At 36.4% G+C, this 20,324-nt stretch overlaps 1 protein-coding gene across 1 annotated transcript; it reads left to right on the top strand.

Annotated features, from left to right (window-relative positions):
• Window positions 1–1,447: 1,447 nt before the first annotated feature.
• LOC139125022 (peptide methionine sulfoxide reductase MsrB-like) lies at window positions 1,448–16,397 on the top strand. The gene is made up of 5 exons (XM_070691135.1): window positions 1,448–1,629; window positions 8,776–8,876; window positions 12,689–12,765; window positions 13,147–13,294; window positions 15,172–16,397. The coding sequence occupies exons 1-5, from the start codon at window positions 1,488–1,490 to the stop codon at window positions 15,277–15,279; spliced, it is 576 nt and encodes a 191-aa protein (XP_070547236.1). The 5' UTR covers window positions 1,448–1,487; the 3' UTR covers window positions 15,280–16,397.
• The last annotated feature ends 3,927 nt before the right edge of the window (window positions 16,398–20,324 follow it).

Genomic DNA, 20,324 nt, shown 5'->3' with positions numbered 1-20,324 from the left:
GATACACACACACACACACACACACACACACACACACACACACACACACACATATATATATATATATATATATATATATATATATATAATATATATATATATATATATATATATATATATATATATATATATACAAAAGTATACAGATGTCCTGGTAGGAAATTATATATATATATATATATATATATATATATTATATAGGTACAGTAGTTTTGACACAGCAACCTTTTGATAATCAGCGCGCTGTCCTTTATGCATCGTCGATAAATTATGTAACTTCTACACATAAGACTAAAACGACATCTACTCTGTTGATCTGTCCCGGCGACCACTCGCATGGTGCTTCCCCGAACACACAGAGCTGTAATAGTAAACGCATGCGTAATAGTTCGCACCAAAAAAATGCAGCGAGTGCAGAATTTACAATCAGAAAAAAATGGCAGTCATGCATTTGTTGTTGATGACCGTGACGTCGACTGTTTTTGTGGTTTTAATCCTTTGTTCTCCTATGCAAAATTGTGCACAGTCAGTCAATTTGTTAAGAACCAGATATTATATAAATCAAGCTGATAAGAAACCTTCCCCTTTAAAAATCAACACTTCACATAGAAATAAGAAAATCATTAACCCCTCCACCCCCCAAAAAAACAAACAAACAAACCAAAAAAAACAAAAAAAAACCCAGAAAACAAAAATCAACAACACTACTACCACTCGGGAAAAAAACTATGGCAGAAAACATGAAAAGTGAATTTGAATTTTGCCGAACGGATTTGACTGTGCAATAAAAGTTAACAGTGACGACACCAGATATAAGTTGGCATCAACTGGAACACTGAATGTGTCCAAATGTAACTGAGGCAATTCTATTGCAATTCCTCTCTGGCTCTCACAACCAACTAAAGTCGACGTCTTGCACAGGGCATATCGACGTCTGTCGGGCCAATTAACACTTTTTTTAGTTCTGTAATTTTTCGCACGAAAATTTCAGCGCAACATTTTACCAATATTTATTAATTGTTCTACAATTTTTTTGATAATTTTTGATCAAATGGACATCACATTTCATTAGCTTCAGTCTTTTTAGCAAAATTTGGCAGAAATCTGAAAAATTGATTGGGCACATTTTATAAAGAAGACAAAAATTGACTTTGGCGCTCAAAGGGTTAAATGAATAATATTTCAACGTTCCCTCTCACCTTACAGTACAGCCCACAACTTTCCCGCCAAATTTGTCGGAAGAGCAAGTACATTTAACTTCTACGGAGTACACGCAAAGCTAAGGGTAACTATATATCTATGTTAGGTCTTTCCTTGTGTTAGATTATTTTTTTTTTCGATTATAATCGTCTGGTACCTATAGCCCCTTTTTCTCGAGCATCTGTGGACGAACGTCCTCATTCAGCTGATTGATAACATTAAAGTAGCTAGGGAGTTTCGAATTTTATTCCGGACTTAAAGGGCCTTCACAGGTCACAACATCAACAATGCTTCGTCTTGCATCAAGAGCTGGTCGAATATTGCTGCAAATAACGCGGCCGCTGACGAACCCATCACAGAAAATTCATTCCAGAAGGCTTCCAGCATGTTGCTGTAGGCAGGGATGGCGGTCTTTGTACACACCAACGGGTAAGTTGAAGAAAAACTTTGCGAGCCCGATGGTCGCCGGTCCGGCGCGGCGGCGGTCGGACGCTGAGACAAACCATGGAGGTAGTACCTCCATGCTGAGACAAACCATGGATGTAAAAAATATGAATATCCTTGGAGAAACTAACAACTTTGCCTAAATGCGCAGCGTGAGGACGTCAAAAGTGACAGGCATGCTGCACTCACTACCTCGCCGACAGTTGCTGGGACATTTGTGGATACGATAAAGTAAGGACAGGTTATACCGTGGACCACCGATAATACAAACCGAAAAAGAAATTGCGGTCATTCACACCTCAAGTGTAGTGGGAGGTGTACCGTGTACATCCATGCCACACAGGGCGTATTAATAGCCGCCGACATGGAAGTTTCTCAGAGAAGGCACACCCAATTCACCTTACAGGGGTTTAAAGTTCTGGTAATGTAATTAGTTTTTAGGGTAAAGCTTTACTCAAAAACATCATAATATATCCTAGGTCAAAGGTTGCCGGCGGGGGTGGGGGGTGGGGGGGGGTGTTCTGTGAAAACCTTTCAACAATGAAATATTGATTTTCTAACCGTTGTCAGATACTCTTCTTACTAGCAGTAAGTCTTTCGAAATGTTTGTTTTCGTCGGATATCTGTCAATGCTTCCTTCATTGGGGCGTTATTGTGTTGTATGCTAATGAGAATAACTATAGCCTGCAGTCTTGTGAAGGGATTTGAATTTTGATACCGGTATCATACAATTGTGTTTCTGAAACATGAAATATAAACTAGTTCAAATATTTTATTTGTCCTCTACAGCTATACATGATTGGAAACTTCACATGATACATGTATAGCTCATAATAGGTATTTCAGCTGTGTTTAGACACGGTCCCTCCACAAAAGATGCGTGTATATACAAAAATTGTGTACATCCATGATAGATGTAAAAAAAGAGATCTTTTCTTACATCAACTGTATTAACAACACAGACCTACATATGCATGACATCTAAAACTCTACATTCAGGGTTAGCGGTAGGATTTTCAAGTTAGTAGCCACACTTACTCAGTGTGGCTAATTTGGTCCTAATTTTATTAGCCACACGCAACTTTCATTAGCCACACATACTAAATGCTGGTAGAAACATGCTTCAGTCTTCAAGTTTTTGATGTGATACATTCATAAATGCATACACATATACATATACATATATATATACATATATCTATATATATATATTTTATATATATATATATATATATATATATATATATATATATATATAAATGTATACAAATATATATATATATATATATATATATATATATATATATATATATATATATATATATATATATATATATATATGAGATACATGAGATTATACATTTATTTTTTCACTGCAAAGGCTACACAGACAGCAGACATGATGTTTAACCCTTTCACCACCATGGTTTGTCCAAAATCCATTGTTTTCTATGGTAAAGTTGGACCTGTATACAGGGAACTGGGGGTGAAAGGGTTAAGTAAACTAAACATTTGTAAAAACACATTCAGAGACACACAAGACCTTATAAACATTTTTCAAGAACAGACAAATCATCATTATGTGATTTGGGAAAATTGTTTGAACTCAGACCAAAATAAAAATGAAAAAGAGTAAAATATTGATGAACATGTTACATCCTCATCTAGATATATTCTTTTGTTGTTGATTTTGCAAAACCTGTATTGCACTTTATGATCAAGATCCCCAATTGGGATAGGATTTCAATAAAGGCTTACTTCACTTTACTTTACATGCCTACCCTAGTTAAACCCAGATACAGAAAGGTGATGTTAGTAAAATTACTTTTCCGATCAGAAAAACTATTAAAAAGGTGTTACAACAATGGGACATTGAAGTTCCCGCGACAGCATCGTTAGGAAAATGGCACGTTTGCCAGTACCTTCATGAATCTGTGTCCCTCCGTACCCCTGTTACCTAAATAGAATAGTCCCACTCCGCACATCCGCCATTGTTATTCTCACTCAAGGCCACGATGTGACGTTGGTTTTCCTTCTCTAAATATGCAATTTCATTTGTGTGACGCTATTATCCTTTCATCAGTGAAGAGTTTTTACCGGTGACTATTACAACTTTCACTGCTATGTCGTTGTTTTCACAAGATGTAGACCGTTTGATATTGCAATGTCGACTTGCTTTTATGTGCAGTCAATGCACATGCCAGTTAGTTTACGGTCACAGGCGCTCCTTAGCTGGGTAGTATGCTAAGTAGATTGATTTTCGGATCGATCTATTGATCCCGTAGTCGATATTTAGGTTGCAGTGGCGGGCATATCGACTACGGGATCAATAGATCGATCCAAAAATTGATCTACTTAGCAGACTACCCAGCTAAGGAGCACCTGTGTTTACGGTTCACACTATGCTGTTGATCGACAGCATACACACGTCTTTGTTCACGTTTACTTTTTTCAAGTTATGATTATGTGGAAATTTCACTAAAATGTCACTGATCCAGGGATTGTGTAATCAGTTTGATTTGATACTGCGATATGAAATACTGTGTCAAAAAGCTCGGAATCGTCGCTGAGTTTTAATGCTTTTGGCTATGTTGTCTATCTCAGTATCAACGTGATCGGAATGCCAGTTCATGATCGAGATCGCGAGAATGTAATTGTAACTGTTTTCTGTATTTTGTCTTCCTTTACAATTTCAAGTAAGTGCTTTAAATAAAGAGTTTTTTATGTTGTCTTTAGCATATCAGTGGAAAAGCATTAAGATTTGGACTGTTTAGTTTATCAATTTCACTATAGAAATCAGCTGTCGCCACGCTTTTGGATCGTGGCGATTTCCGATGGGTTTTTGTTCGCCACAAACAAGTTTTAGTCGCATTTTGCGACTGTGGCGACCTCTACCGCGAACCCTGACATTGAGGAAGCACTCAAAGTGTTGTTTCTTCCATGCTACATAGAAATTGTGAACGAATTTTGAGCTGTGTAAGACGTCTCTTAGGTCTGTAGAGAAACAAGAATTATGTGCGAGGAAAGGCCATGATTGTGTTTCTCTGTCCTAGGTGTTTGGGATCTGTGAGATCCCTTGTCTGCTATCTACTATTGGACTGTTTTCAGTTTATTTACAGAGGTTGTGGTGACTTGTGATATTGTGTCAATGCTTTATACTTCACCCACTACACTGCAAAATATATGCTGATTATATATATATATATATATATATATATATATATATATATATATAAAGAGAGAGAGAGAGAGAGAGAGAGAGAGAGAGAGAGAGAGAAAATATTTTCTCTTTTGTCATGCAGGGAGTGGACCCAATGAAGAAGAAGGGCACAGTCCCTTCGAAATATCTGGGATTTACAAGCTCAGAGTGGAACATAGATTTAATATATATATATATATATATATATATATATATATATATATATATATATATATATATATATATATATATATATATATATATATATATATATTATATATACACAGATTTTCCATATGGTATATAGTTCTGGTTAATAGATAATAGATAACTACTGCATCTCACTATATATATATATATATATATATTATATATATATATATATATATATATATATATATATATATATATATATATATATATATATATATACAGATTTTCCAGATTTTCCATATGGTATATAGTTCTGGTTAATAGATAATAGATAACTACTGCATCTCACCTCAGAAACAATTTGTTTTGGTCTTGGAAGATAAGTATGGTACAAAGCGTACTAGGGCAATTGAAAGCATACAGTGGCCATTACTCTTTAATTTTGGTAAAACAAAAGAAATTCCTTAACGTAACAGTTGTATATCTATGCAAATGAGATGCATTGCTATCAGAAATTGCTAGGGAGAAGATTGGTGCAAAACATCGGTGACATTTATCGTGTCTCATTTTGATTTTGGTATCTTAAAAGGTGGAGTAACTTTAACTTTCAATGAATTTTTTCACATTTTATGTTTTAAGGTAATATGCACCTCGAAAGTGAAAGACTTAAACTTTTGCTCTAACTTTCCTCAAATAATCTTTCAATCATTCTCTTTCAAATTCAAGAATAAAAATAGGGGGTCACCGTGCAAATTTTGGTAGTTGAGAAACAAATAACCCAAGATTTACTGATATTAGAAATTCGAAATGGCCGCCATCCCTGTGTTAACTCTATGGCGAAAAATAAAAATTTTCGAATTTCAAAAAACTAAGCCGGTAAAAAGTTTTCTTTCACCAAGAGCTTTAAAATGAACCCCCACATGTGGTATATCAGAAGAGAACTGTAAAAGTTTGAGAGTCCGAATGTCTGTCCCCGAGGTGCGTTCTACCTTAAATGCCAACATTGTCCCACTCCCCAAAAACATGGTGAGATAAACAGTATTCAGCCTGTCAACTCAATCTGTACATTGTAGACTGCATTGTTATTGTGGATGAGTAAATTCCTGCTAGGACTCTAATTCAAATGTGAACGATAACTTGCATTTTACCTGTATCGATGCTGTATTGAAATCAAATAACGGATGTTTCAATATGCTGTTAGCAGTAGAGTAATATCTCATAAATGAAATTTAAAAATGAAAAAAATCTTTGAACTTTTGGAGGATTGCAAGGCATGTTTCCATGTTACAGCAGGGTACTGCATTGGTTGAAAATATACACAGTTGAACAATTTTACTAGAAATTCAAATCTGTTTGAATTACCCATTACAGTAACACTGGAAATTTTAACAATTTTGCATCGGTTATGGTTGTGAAAGGATGACACTGAACATATTTCATCTCGTGGACAACAATTTTTACAAGCTCCCAAAAATGTGCTGATTGCACCCCAGAACTTTTGTTCTGTGGTTTCCCTACACTTTCTGCATTGAATCCCTAAACTGTAATTTAATGCCAAGTATTTAGCATATCAACACAACCTATTTGAGTATAATATCCATTGTTATTGTTGAAAATTGTATTCAAGTCCAGACTAGAATTCATTTGTAAACTATAAACGGTGATCACTACACACATACAAGCTGTGTTGACAAAAAGAATACTCAAAATTTCAGCATGACAAACGGATTAGGGTCAGACACGGTAGTCGATATACGGAAACTGAATATTGAAAAACTTGCCACAAGTTAGGGACCGTCTCAGATTGTCGCAGAAGTTCAGGAAACGAAATTCCTTCGTTTAGATCAAAACCCCCTCCCCCTAAACGAAACTTCAAAAGTGCGAAATGTTCATGTCTGCCAGAGAGTACAATGTTGCATTTTGCTATGGCTACTTAGCTACTAAAGACGTATTCTCCTTGCCACATTTCAAAAAAAGTAATCGATCATATTTGAGTACTAACAGGGCATTTTACCGCATAAAGTTTCATTTCATTTTACTTTCCCTTTTTGCATCTCTTGTGCTGTTCTTTGTCTTTGTGAACGCGCAATTTGTACTTGGTAGGGGCGGTAAATAAGCAAGAAACTTTGACAAGGGGGGCCAAGGCATGTTCAATCATATTACTGTAAAACGACTATGACCAGGTGCATAACAAGTGAGAATAAAGACATCTAGTGGTTAGAGCAGACGCTTACAAATAGCACATTTAAAAATGATACTATTTGTCTTTGTATAATCTGATGAATGAAAGGTTTTATATATTATTGCCTGAATACATGGGTTTAGGTGCCCGAGAGCAGGTGACAATTTGCCTGACGCCAGGAGGGCAAATTGTCTCCTGCTGCGAGGGCACGTAAACCCATGTATTCAGGCAATAATAATTTTTTATTACATGCCTCTTCACAGTTGAGCTATAAATATGACATTTAGGGTAGGGCATTCTCAAGCAATTTTACCATTACCGACCAGCATCAAATGGATTTTAACGAAAGTCAAAATAGCGGTGCGCGCATGGATATTTTACATCTAGCGTAAAGCGTGTACCTTGACGTCGAAAACGTCAAAGAGCTTCACTGGACCAGGTAACCATGGAAACCGGTCAATACATCGTTCACCGGCTCGCTAACTCCCTGGATGTTCCTATTCAAATCAATGCACAATTTTGCACTCACATCGAGGCATGTAATAAAGGATACAATGTTACTATCGGTAAATTGTGTTTAGGGCACGAACGAGATGGAAACAGTTACAAATTTGTGCAGTTTTTCTTTAATTTAAAATAAACCCACGAAGCTTGTGATCACAAAATAAAAGTGCGAAAGTGAAGTTCACTAATTGAATGAAGGTCAAACCCCCTCCCCCCCTAAACGAATGAATTTCGCTTTTTGAACTTCTGCGACAATCTGAGACGGTCCCTTACAGCTTTATGTCCCTTTAAAGGCCAGGGACTTGATCCCCAGGATCAAGTTTGTTTGAGTCTATAATAAGATTATGGAGTGTCATAGCTTTTGTTTTCCATTGAAATTGTAATCTAATAAGTAGAATCACCTGGTGGACAATCTGACGCTGACACAGGCCTTTAATTGAAATGACACTGATTGCAAATGGCTTTGTTATGTCTGCTCCTAGTACATGTATGTTACAGTACATGTAAATGATCTTACTTTTAGAAACACGTTACATCAACGTTCTGATCAGTAATTAGTCTCAAATATCCTTAAAACTGGTGCATTTGACCCATTTACAACCCCAGACTTAGGGTAGTAAGCAGCCTATAAGTGAAATTCTTAAACATTTGCTCAAACATTCCTCAATGAAAATTTCAACCATAATCTGACCAAATCAAGAATAAAAAATCAGGGGTCACCATACAAAGTTCAGTACTAAAGAAACAAGATATTTACGGGTATTGAAGTTAAAAATGGCCACCATCACTGTGTTAACTGAATATTAAAAAAACTTAAAAGACTGTTAAAATCCTTCTTACACCAAGAGTTTTAAAATGAACCCTCATAAGTGGTATGCCAGAAAAGTACTGAAATAGATAGAGAGCCTAGCTGTCCCCAAGGCACATAATGAGAGATGATAACTAGTGAATCGTTTCTTCTGTGTGTCTTTGGGATCCTAAAAGTGCAAGTCTGAGCTGACTCGCGTCTTTGTCAGCTTTCTCTCAACTTGTAATCTGGAAATGAAACTATTTTCACAGACAGATCTAAAATTTTCATTAATTTATTTTTTAGGGGTTTTAAGTAGTCCATACAATGATGTGCCCAATTCTGAATGGGAAAAGAAGCTTACCCCAGAGCAATACTACGTATGCCGGGAAAAGGGTACAGAAGAGGTGAGTGTATGTCTTCATTTGTGGAAAATTCTATGGTTTGTTTGGTGGTTGATACAGCTGCCATGCTGCACCCTCTTTTGCAAGGCAAAAAAGTTGTTTTGTGAGTCAAAAAGAAATTTGAACTTTTTTCTAGTCACATCCTTGCATGGCGGAAAGCACCATGCGGCACTTTAAAATTTGGGGGTTCAGAAGAAAATTTTTCATCGCGAGATCGCTTGAGATCCAGTTTGATAATGTTTGGATTGGAAAAGAATTCCCATGACGCAAAGAACCAACATGTAGAATAACTGTGTACTGTATTTGTTACACAGTCAAGAAGACTGCAGTATACACAGAGAATGAATGATGGTGAACTAGCTCTGAAAAATATTATTTCACATTGATATAATGTACTTCATGTACATGTTATCTGATGCACTGTACTGGTACAATGGCAGTTCAGCCCGCTATAAACTTATATGCAGTTCTGTAAGTCTGTCGTCAGTGCTCAATGTTGTCAAGTCATTACTTCATTATAACAGGCCAGGCAGCCATATTGCCTGTTGTAGGTATAGCACCATCTATCATTGCATGCCTTTCTTTTCAATGTGCACGTAGGATATGCCAGCGGTGCTGTAGCATACCGATAGAGCTGGGGTCAGGGTCATCTGTGAGGGGTGCAAGGATATAATCAAAACAACGGATGCTATGTACTGACAGATAAATTGAACAACGAGACAAGCTTGTCGTCAGCGTGAACACTTTGCCTGTAATGCTGACTTTTGACAATTTTTTCTAAATTTTTGTTTTGAATGTCAACTGTAATTCCCTGTCCTACTGCCCAAAACATGTCAATACACACAGTGTTCAGCTTGTCAACTCAGCCCATAGGTGTGCAAACGGCATTGTTATCAATGACTTCTGGTCCGAAATAGAATTCAAATACAAACAATAACAGTGCATTTTACACATATAGACCCTAAATTAACAAACTAAATAGTGTTTCAACATTCTTTGAGGAGTAAAATTAGAAGCTGCAATCGATGTACAAAGAAAATAATGAAAAACCATCAAAAGTTAGCATTACTGGCCCTTTAACAATGGCATATTCATTTATTTTTTTGATCAGAAACTCATTGAAAATATTTTCAATGTTGATTATGAATCCACAGAACATTTGTTCGTTTTCAGATGTTTTACCGCTGCGTCTGCTGTAATTTTCATGCAGCATTGCCTTGCTGCACGCTGCATCACTGGTCTACAGGCACACTGCTGAATTTTTTTTTAAAAGACTGATTAAGTTTGAGTTTTGATGATCATTTTGATATTTTTGTTCTTGAAAACCAATACATTTTGTTTCTTCCAAGTCTGTATTGTAAGTCAAATTGTTATCATACATCTACCATCAAGAACGATAGAACTTCCATACGGAAGCACCCTGTGTGCAATACATTCTGCAGCAGTCTCACAACATTCATTGTTGAGCAGTTTAAGGGACTCTACTCTAATGTTAAGTTACTCTCTGAGGAAATATTAAATTTTCGATTTTCAAAAAAGTAAGATTATGAACAGATTTTGCACTCAAAACCTCCCATATGGTGTAGACAAGATAAGAATAAGTAAAAATTTGAAAGTCTGAATACCTGTGCCTAAGGTATATTCTACCTGAAGTCTTTCATGTTGCCAATCATAATTTTTCCACTGTCAAGTTTGACCTCCTGTAAGAGTTGAGATGGACGGATGAAATATTAATTTTCCCTAATCTTGAATACCGCTATACATGTGTTCTCCAGCCTTTATGAAAAAGTAAATCACATGTCAGTGCCTTTCATTTGTGCAACCAGCATTGAATGAGATTGAGAGTTATAGTATCTTTAATCTTCCACTTCTGGTGCTATGTGGCCCCTTAAGACGTACATGTACCGGTACGTAAGCTGTCGAGTTTGACTGAGAGAGAGTTCTGATCATCGCCCTACCTGCATGTCCCCAAAGGCAAATCATTATAGCTATCAAAGTACTGGCATAAATTTTGCACAGATTTTCGGGCAAATCTTGGAAAACAACCCTGAATTTTGTAAACTTCATCTCTCTCCATGTTTTTTGAGGTTGGTGTTGTACAAAATTCACGGTGAGGGAGTCAAACTTAATTCAGATTTCAAACCCAGTGGATAAAATACCAAGTCAGACATCAAAAGTTAAGACTTTAGGAATGCTGCATGAATAGAAATCTATTTGCAGCGGTATGCCTAGAATGTGGCTGCCACAGTAGTGGGTTCATGTACCGTACAAAGACAGTGATGTGGCCCTTGATAAACAGTGCAAATACATATGTACTACAGTTTACTTGCACTGTACATGAGTTACAGGATAGACTAAAGATGTTCACACCACAGTGCAAATACGGAAAACCCTTATGCCATAATCTTATATTAAGGTGGCTGGAAAGGCTATTTTTGCACCAATTCTTTTCTCAGAGTTAATGTCAAGTTTCAAGTGTTAGAATCAAGATATTTAGTTCAAATTTTCAGTATAACTCCCTTAGTTAATATTTTCTCCAAAGAATATAAAAATTGTATATTTGCAGCCATGATTTTGAAATATGACACCAGTAAATATTAAAATTTAATTTTTCATATTTTTTTTACATATTTGAATTTAATAATAATTGGATAGTATTAATATTACCAAATTAGTTATAAATATGTTGACACTATTTATTGTAAGATTTGTACGGCAGGATTTGTAAATAAATTTGTTTTTATGATTTTACATGGGTTATATATCAAAAAATTATAAAAAATTCATTCAAATTTCAAAATGTGATTTTTCAAAAAGTACTTCAAATACAGGAAAATTGTGTCGTACAAATCTTATCTGTAACCTTGTTAATAGGCTGTAAAAATTCCATGTCCATATCTCATTTCAAAGTTGGATTAAATTGGTATACAATTATGTAGGAAAACTGTTATTCTGTCAAAAATGTTGAAAACAAGCCATATTTGCACCCCTCTTTTGAAGTCGTAGAGCAGTTTTTTTGGTTAATCTCACTTTTGACACCTGACACTCAAAGAATCTAAAAATGCATTTACAATAGCAGTCACTCACTCTGAATGCCAGCACCGCCTTGTCAAACTTTCCTGAAAAACAGCAAATAATGACTTTCCCTTTTCAAACATTTTATTAAAAGCTAGGGGACCTCTACCATAGTTAATACACTAAGGACTCCCCAACTTCTTATTTGGTCAGTTTTTCAGAAGTTTTAACAGGCTATAACTCTGCAATGCCTTTGTGCCCAAATGTCTAGTTTTTTTTATTCCACAGAGAATGTTGACTTCTTTTATATTTTAATAGTTTTGTTGAAATTTATAACTGAAACTCTAGCCTTTCCAACCACCGTAATGTGCACAGGTAACCAGGACTATTTTCGTTTGTTAGCAAAATTTGTCCCGTGAATAATAACTTTTTTGGCATGGAAGGTAACACAGATGACAGCTATGACAAAGTGTACTATTTCATGAGATTTTCATGAAAGCATAAGTTGTTTTGTGGTATTCGTTCCCATGGTGATTTCTGTGAAAGGCTAGAATGAGACTGTTTTGCCTGTATGCTAGCCTTGACCGGTAAACAAGTAAACAGCACATACATTGTACACTGCCAATTCAGAACAGTGTACGACTCACTTGTACTGTCTTGGCCATGGGCTTCTGTCATAATTACTTTCAGATGCAAGACATACATGATAAATCAACATGTATAGGAAAATACAGTTGTGTGCATTCTTCAAATTCATGAATACCTGACTGTACACTGCTGACCTTTGACCTTTCTTTCAGCCTTTCAGTGGAGAATACTACAGCAATGATGAAGAAGGTATTTACAAGTGTGTTTGCTGTGGCACTGAGTTATTCAGGTGAGAGTTTAGTAGGGACAAAGTTGCTTTTTGGAGCTTTTTCAGGCATGTTATTTGATTTGAAAAGTGGTTAGTGTTGTTTGACTTTTTGAAACATGCTGAAATACTTGTCAACTGCGTTCATCCTCATCTCTGCTTGCAGCCAGACAAGATTAAACATTCTGTAGCATTTACTGTTAATAACTGAACAAAAGAATATTTAAAACAAAGGCGTATGCATATTAGATATTGTTATGTAAATTTTATACCCCTGCAAGGCTGTGCGGAACACTGGACAACTGGTATGTGTTGTGTATAAAAGTGTACTTATTGTTATCGTATGAAATGTGCCCTATAGAAAAGTGTGAGAATTTAATGTATGAATATTTCAACTCTTTGCAGCTCAGAGACCAAGTATGATTCCGGATGCGGTTGGCCTTCCTTCTATTCAGCCATTGGTTCCAAAGGCTTAGATGAATCAGACTCTAACATCATGAGGCGATCGGACAACTCACACGGAATGAGGAGAACAGAAGTCCTCTGTAAACATGTAAATATCCATTTATGTCAATAGAGGGCAGTCTTTCAACTCCCTCACCTCAACTGTTTGGCCCAAAGGCCATTCTTATCAATTGTGTTTGTGGACCTGCACATAAACACCCTCACATAATATGTACAGCTTGTATCCTCAAACCATAGTCCCTCCACAAAACTGATCTGATAAAAATGTACGCACACCCATAATAACACACACTGTATTGAAAAGAGTATCAAAAGAAGATGCCAAAGGCCAGTGGCTGTAACTTTTGACAATTTTATCGTCTTGGTTCATGAGTCAATTGCAGTTTCTTGCTGTTTCTGCTAAGCTTGTCAACACAGTGTCTTTTTGTTTACCATGCACTGTTATTCACAGTACCGGTACATTTGAATTCTAGTCCAGACCAGAATTCAATTGTCAACAGTAAACATGCAGTCTGTACATGGTACAGGCTGAGTTGACAAAGAGAATTGTGTGTATATCAACATGTATGGGGAACAGAACAGAAAGCAAGTATGGGTGACATTAAAAACAAGTGTAGCAAAAATAGATCTTCAAAAGTTAAAGCTATTGGTCCTTGAATGTTACATCAAGCACTAGTATTCATGATTGTACAGGGAATTTCTTTCTGTGCTGTCAATCACCTAGTTAGAATTGTGACTTAGTTTCTTGTTTAATTACTTTCATTTGGAATAGTCCACTCCTTAGTTCAATTCGGTGCAACTTGACGCAGGAAAAACCTACATGATGCACTGAAATTACAAGTAATCTGACGTGTCACTGACGCAGCTGTATAAAGTCTGCCAATGACTAAAAATGCTCAGCAGATCCATAATATACACAGATAACATGTTTCCCTGTAGATTTTTGGCAAAAAAATATCTGAATATGTCATTCTATAAGTCTCTGCATTGATACTGTGTGCCGATAGTACACATATCTTGCCGATCAATCGATGGGGAAGGAGGCAGCCATAGTCGCTTTCATTGTCTTCGCACTGACTCACACAAGAGTACTAGAAACCAAGAAAGACACACTACCATAGAGGGCGCTATACTTACAACTGCTGACTTTAAGGTATAACCATTTTCGTGCATGCGGTGACGCACAGCAAGTCAAGTGTTCTTCAGTTTGACTCGAAAATTTTTTTTTCACCTTCGCTTAGAGGGCACACTGGTTCAGCATATTATTGTACGCATGATATCACTGGATCAGCTTTTGATGAATGCTGTATATATTGTGTGAAAGTGTTACATACAGCATTTTTGTGTTTGTTAAACTGTTCATTCCTATTTCCACTGGTCTGTCCCAAATCACCACTGGTAACAGTGGCTTTTGGCCAAACCATTTGGTGAATTCAAAGATTGCTCTTTATCTTTAGGAATATACAGGCCGACAAGGGTTTGAATCTACAACCCAAGCAGGAAGCAGTTATCAAATACCATCAATTGCATAGTCAAGCGTGAGGACATTGAGTTAGCGGGGTTCTATTTGTGGAGTCGTGGATTTTGGACATTAAGTTAGGGGATCTATTTTGTGGAGTCATGCATTAGGGACATTAAGTGAGGGGGTCTATTTGTGGAAACATGGATTTTGGACATTAAGTTAGGGGATGTATTTGTGGAGTCATGGATTAGGGACATTAATAGTTAGGGGGTTCTATTTGTGAAGTTATGGATTAGGGACGTTAAGTTAAGGGGTCTATTTGTGGAGTCGTGGATTAGGATGATTTAGCCATAAGAAAAAATCTTAAGAATTTTTATATTTTCCTTGTGCATCTGTCATTCTGAAGGAGTATGAGAATGCGAGCATTTGATTCTGAAGGCAAAAGTAATTAATTTTTTTCATGTTTGTTACCAATAATGGTCTATTTTACATTCCACTTTCAGTGTGACTCTCATCTCGGTCACGTTTTTAATGACGGCCCGCCGCCAACTGGTCTCCGTTTCTGCATAAACAGTGTGAGTTTGACCTTTGACGCCAAAGAACCTGAATGACAAGTTCTCCCCACTGCTTCGACAGCTTCTGCACCAGGAGGTCAAGCACACCAGGAGGTTATCAGAGCTAGTGACTGATATCATGTTATGATCTTTTTCCTGTCATGCAGTCTGACGATCAGCATTGCCTTTTACGGCGCACAGGTTTTACTTGTTATCTCAAGTTCAATATGAAAACATCTTACAAGAATTGTAAATATCTGTTGTTCAATAATATCCATTGTAAATATGCGTTGTTCAACAATCAATTGTTCAAAGTTTATCTTAGAGTTATCTTCAATGAATACCACTTCAAAATGTCCAATAATGACATACCGGGTGTGACAGAGAGCAACCAGCATTGCGTCTCACACCATGGCAAGGTGGAGGATGCCCCCCCTGCATGATCGTTCATTCCTTCATTCATATGTATTTTGTGTCACTCCCCCACAGTGCATTTGAAAAAACTATACAGTTCTTCCAAAGTTACAGGAGAAACTGTTTATATAGAGAAGGATTCCATGTTTTGATATCAAGTACAGATTGAAATGCTTTCATAAGTCTGACAAACAATGAATTCAGATATGATGTGAGATAAATTAGATATCAGGTATTACAGAAGTTGCAGCAAATTGCTGTTAGATCGGCAAAAGATTCTAAAATGAACTTTACATTTCTGCCATTTCACCTGGGACTGCTACAATCATCAGAGAGCTTTAGTTTGGCCCCAAACTGAACTTGAGTAAAAGATCAAAATGTTTTCTCATTCTTTCCTCAATGAAACTTTCACCCATCAAAAACATGGGTCACTGTGCAAATTTTGATACTAGAGAAATAAATTACCCAAGATTATCCAATATTTGTAATCCAAAATGGCAATAATCCCTGTGTAATATGTGTCTCCGAGATGCATTCTACATTTATTGACAAAATAATGTGCACAAAATTTGTTTTTCCTGCACCACTATCAGAATTAAAGTTTTCTTAAACTGGTGCTATCTATCAAGTTTATTATCTGATACCAATAATGGATTAATGTTGCTGCAATGTTTACATATTTTTGAAAAAGAAAATATTGCCTTGTTGTTTTTCTCGAGATGTTTGTATTTTTGAATTAAAGAGGGAGAGCTCTTTTTGAATTATTGGTGTTGTCTACATTGTGTGAAGTAAACATGTGAGTGTGTGCGTGTACATGGATTATTGATTATAGAAATAAAGGGCGACGCGCTGACCATGAACGTTTATTTATGGGCAAGGGCGAGAGGAAAGCCAAAAATTAACGGGCGAGGCTTGCCGAGCCTGTTAATTTGGCTTTCCTCTCACCCACGCCCATAAATAAACATGAATGGTCAGCGCGGAGTCTGTTATTTCAATTATATTATCAAAGAACCCCCCCAGAAACGTCAAAATTTACGAAAATTTCCTGTTTGAATGACAACGGGGCCCCAGAACCTGTCAGTGAGTAGTGCGTGTGCTGCAAAAATTTTGCAAATCCGGAGATTTTTTTGAAAAAAGCGTCTAAACTTGGCCAACAAACGCTCCATTTTATTTTGTGGTTGATTATTATCTTTGTACAAATCACAATATTCGTTTTAACCGTAAAGTTACAATGTTTATGATATTATTCATATTCACAGGCATGAAAACAAATCATAACTGTGTATCTGTGGGTTGTCGCGTGGTTCAGCTCGACCAATTAAAACGATATGGACAGGGCATGGTAATATAATGTCGATTAAAGCCCCATTAGGCCAAATAAAACATTTATTACATGCCTCAATGTGAATGCAAATCAGTGCATTGATTTGAATAGGAACATCCGGGGAGTTAGTGGGCTGGTGAATGATGTACTGACTGGTTTCCATGGTCCAGTGAAGCCCTTAGACGTTTTCGATGTCAAAGTAGACGCTTAATGCTTGATGTAAAATATCTATGCGCACACTGCTATTTTGACTTTCGTTAAAGTCTGTTTGATGCTGGTCAATAATGGTAAAATTGTTTGAAAATGCCCTGCATGTAACTAAATGTTATATAGCATTAACTGTGAAGAGGCATGTAGTAAAGATATTATTGCCTGAATACATGGGTTTATGTGCCCTCGCAGCAGGAGACAATTTGCCCTCCTTGCATCGGGCAAATTATCACCTGCTCTTGGGCACATTAACCCATGTATTCAGGCAATAATATATAGTATGTCTTTCCTGTATCCCGATAACCCAACTTTTTGGCAGCATTTTCTAAAATCACGCTTGACTTTCGAAATGATGCTCATTTTTGATTGGTCTCACAGAAAAATAAAAAGTTATCAGACCTACCGGAATCACAGTATTTTTCTAGGCCTTGCTGTATCTTCTTGCATTTCTAGATAACATAGTTTTAAAAATAAATGCAACTTACATTATATGTGTGACCACAGAATGTTTTTAAAACATTGGCCATGTACACACAACGTAGATTTGAACAACTAAATGTTTGAGTTGCAACTCGGATATGGCAACTCCAATATGGCCGTTGCAAATAAACATGAAAGTTACAGCATTCTATCACTGAATCCATCACCAAGGATTGACGTAGTGACATAAAGGCAATATGGTTTAATAACAGAAATCCAAAACATCTGTCCAAAGATTTGATGGAATTTTTCCGGTGAGAACAATGCAGAATTGTACATGTAGAATTGTACATGGTTCAACATCATTTCTCAGGCAAAGTGTTCCGGCAGAGATGTACTCATCCAGCAGTCACAGCCGCCATCGATGTATGGAAATCATCGCCGTTATAACTTATCCATTCCACCCCCCCCCCCCCCAATCAAAATAATGTGCAGCAAATTCACAAAAGCTACTGATAGTCTAACATATAGAATTCCCTTTATTGACAAAACAGCCCACACCTATTAGCTTAATTGTCTTAACTTTCACAATGGAGCTACATTGGCTGGTAAGTTGCTCATTTTGTCTAATTTCACATTCCACAATTTGGCATTTGTTTAGATATTTACACACTTGTAATTTGGCCACCTTTCCAGTGATATTTTTTTTCAAAATTAGTACAGCTGCCATCTATAAGACTGACGATTTTAAGCATCCGACCAAATGTTATCGACAGGTTAATGTGTTGATTTCAGACGTCGCAGACAGAACATATATTAGTACATGAATTACATTTGGACAGTTCACAGCTATTGAAATGATATACTATCACGTGTCAGTAAATACTGGGTGGAACTTGTATTTCAAATTGGTTATCACAAAAAGGCACTCATGTCATTCTTTTTACAATTCACTCTCTCCGAAAAATGATATTCTTGACAATCATGACCTGTTTTACAAAGTCTCAACACAAAATATTGTCCTTCTCCTGAACCAAACTGTTGTAAAATAGTTAACGTGTATATGTTAGATAGCAATGAATCTGCATTCCAGTGAGATTAGGCAAATATGATGGCGTACATCAAGGTGAGCATTGTTCAACCAGATATGAACTGAAAATGCTCACACACGTGTTTCATTATATATTGCATTTATGTGCAAGTTTGAACCTTTGCTACATGCTTTGCTACATTTAAAGTGTTATGATCAACACAATGAATTTCACCACAGATCAATTCTAAAGGTCATTAAGTATTCAAATATGTAATTAGCTGAAATAAAAAAATAATTTCTTTGAGTACTGTCATTGTATCACAATATAGCATGTGTAATTACCTTTGGTCAAGTCCTTCAAGCTCTATATGCCAACCGTGAAAGCTTGTTAGCTATTTATGCAAATTATGAATTAGCTGACATGAAAATGCAAAATGACTTTCAATACTGTTATAACCTGGTATAATGATCAATGTACACAGCATGTTTCGCCAAATTTTATCAAGTAAATGCCAGTATATATCCCTAATTTGGAAGGTTCATTAAATATGCGTATTGGGAATTGGCTGAAAAAAATGTCAAATGACTTTCAATAATCTTGTATCATAGTATCTTTAATGTACATAGCAAGTTTTGCCAACTTTGGTCAAGTCAAAACAGATAAATATCGCTAATAAATGCGGGATATCGGACCGCAGGCGGGCGAAGATTGCATTATAAGCGCGCCAACCCAAACTCACTGCATGGACATCACATTTACGAAATCGAAGTCCAAAGTCAACTACGTCATTGTTAGAATAAGAGAGGTTTTCCATCACACGGGAGCATACCACCACAAATTTGCACAGATGGCGTTGCACTGGCATTGAAAAAGGGTGCATGGGAGCATGGGAACGCGGGCAGTTTCCCTCGCTATGGGTAGGAAATGCATTGAGCAAGACACACTTCCGGGTTCGCAAAAAAACGAGGATCCCATTTACGGGGCGCTCAATATAACTATTTGCTGTGATACATAGCAGAGGCGTATATGTTTGTGATGCTGAGAATAACATCAGTAAATAATTGACGGGTTTTAAAAGTTGACGTTTTTTGCGATGAAACAGACTTCTGAAGGTAGCTCGCTTGGGGAACACGTCATCCCGGCCGCTGTCCGCTTTGACCCCAGTAATTCACACTGGTTTTGGTCGGCCCAGGTACAGTGGAATTTGATTGAGTGTCCGGTTTGTACGGTGGCCCCTACACGCCACGGAACTCTATTACTTTTGAATATAAACTCTAATTTTTCTTGACAATATCTTTAATATTTGTAAGAGATTTTATTTCTCCAACGCAAACTTTTAATTTTGTATGGACAACTTTATCTTAACATTATCTTAACTTTAACTTCTCGAAAGTAGTTTTAGTTTTAACAATAAAGAAAATATGTTTCTCAAAAGTATTTTTTATTTTGTAAAACAAAAGTAAAAATTTTTCAAGATAAACTCCCCTACACGTCATGGAAATTTATTACTTTGAACATAAACTCATATTTCTTGACAATATATTTAATATTTGTAAGAAATTTTATTTCTCCACAGCAAACTTTTATTTCTGAACGGGGAAACTTTATTTTTGGGGTAAACTGTTTTTTAAAACTTTTAACAAAAAAAACTTTAACTTTTAAAAAATAACTAACTTTCAACAAAAATTTGTTTCTCAAAA

Source organism: Ptychodera flava (assembly GCF_041260155.1).
Source record: "Ptychodera flava strain L36383 chromosome 23 unlocalized genomic scaffold, AS_Pfla_20210202 Scaffold_24__1_contigs__length_23054250_pilon, whole genome shotgun sequence".
Taxonomy (NCBI): Eukaryota; Metazoa; Hemichordata; class Enteropneusta; family Ptychoderidae; genus Ptychodera; species Ptychodera flava.
The sequence above is the reverse complement of the archived record's forward strand: the minus strand, read 5'-3'. Positions and strand labels throughout refer to the sequence as shown.

Bases quoted from the DNA above. Each gene is read 5' to 3' on its own strand.
- LOC139125022 (XM_070691135.1), top strand. From the start codon at position 1,488: ATGCTTCGTCTTGCATCAAGAGCTGGTCGAATATTGCTGCAAATAACG. The intron at 8,877-12,688 runs GTGAGTGTATGT...CCTTTCTTTCAG, and splicing joins GGGAAAAGGGTACAGAAGAG to CCTTTCAGTGGAGAATACTA. The intron at 12,766-13,146 runs GTGAGAGTTTAG...AACTCTTTGCAG, and splicing joins TGTGGCACTGAGTTATTCAG to CTCAGAGACCAAGTATGATT.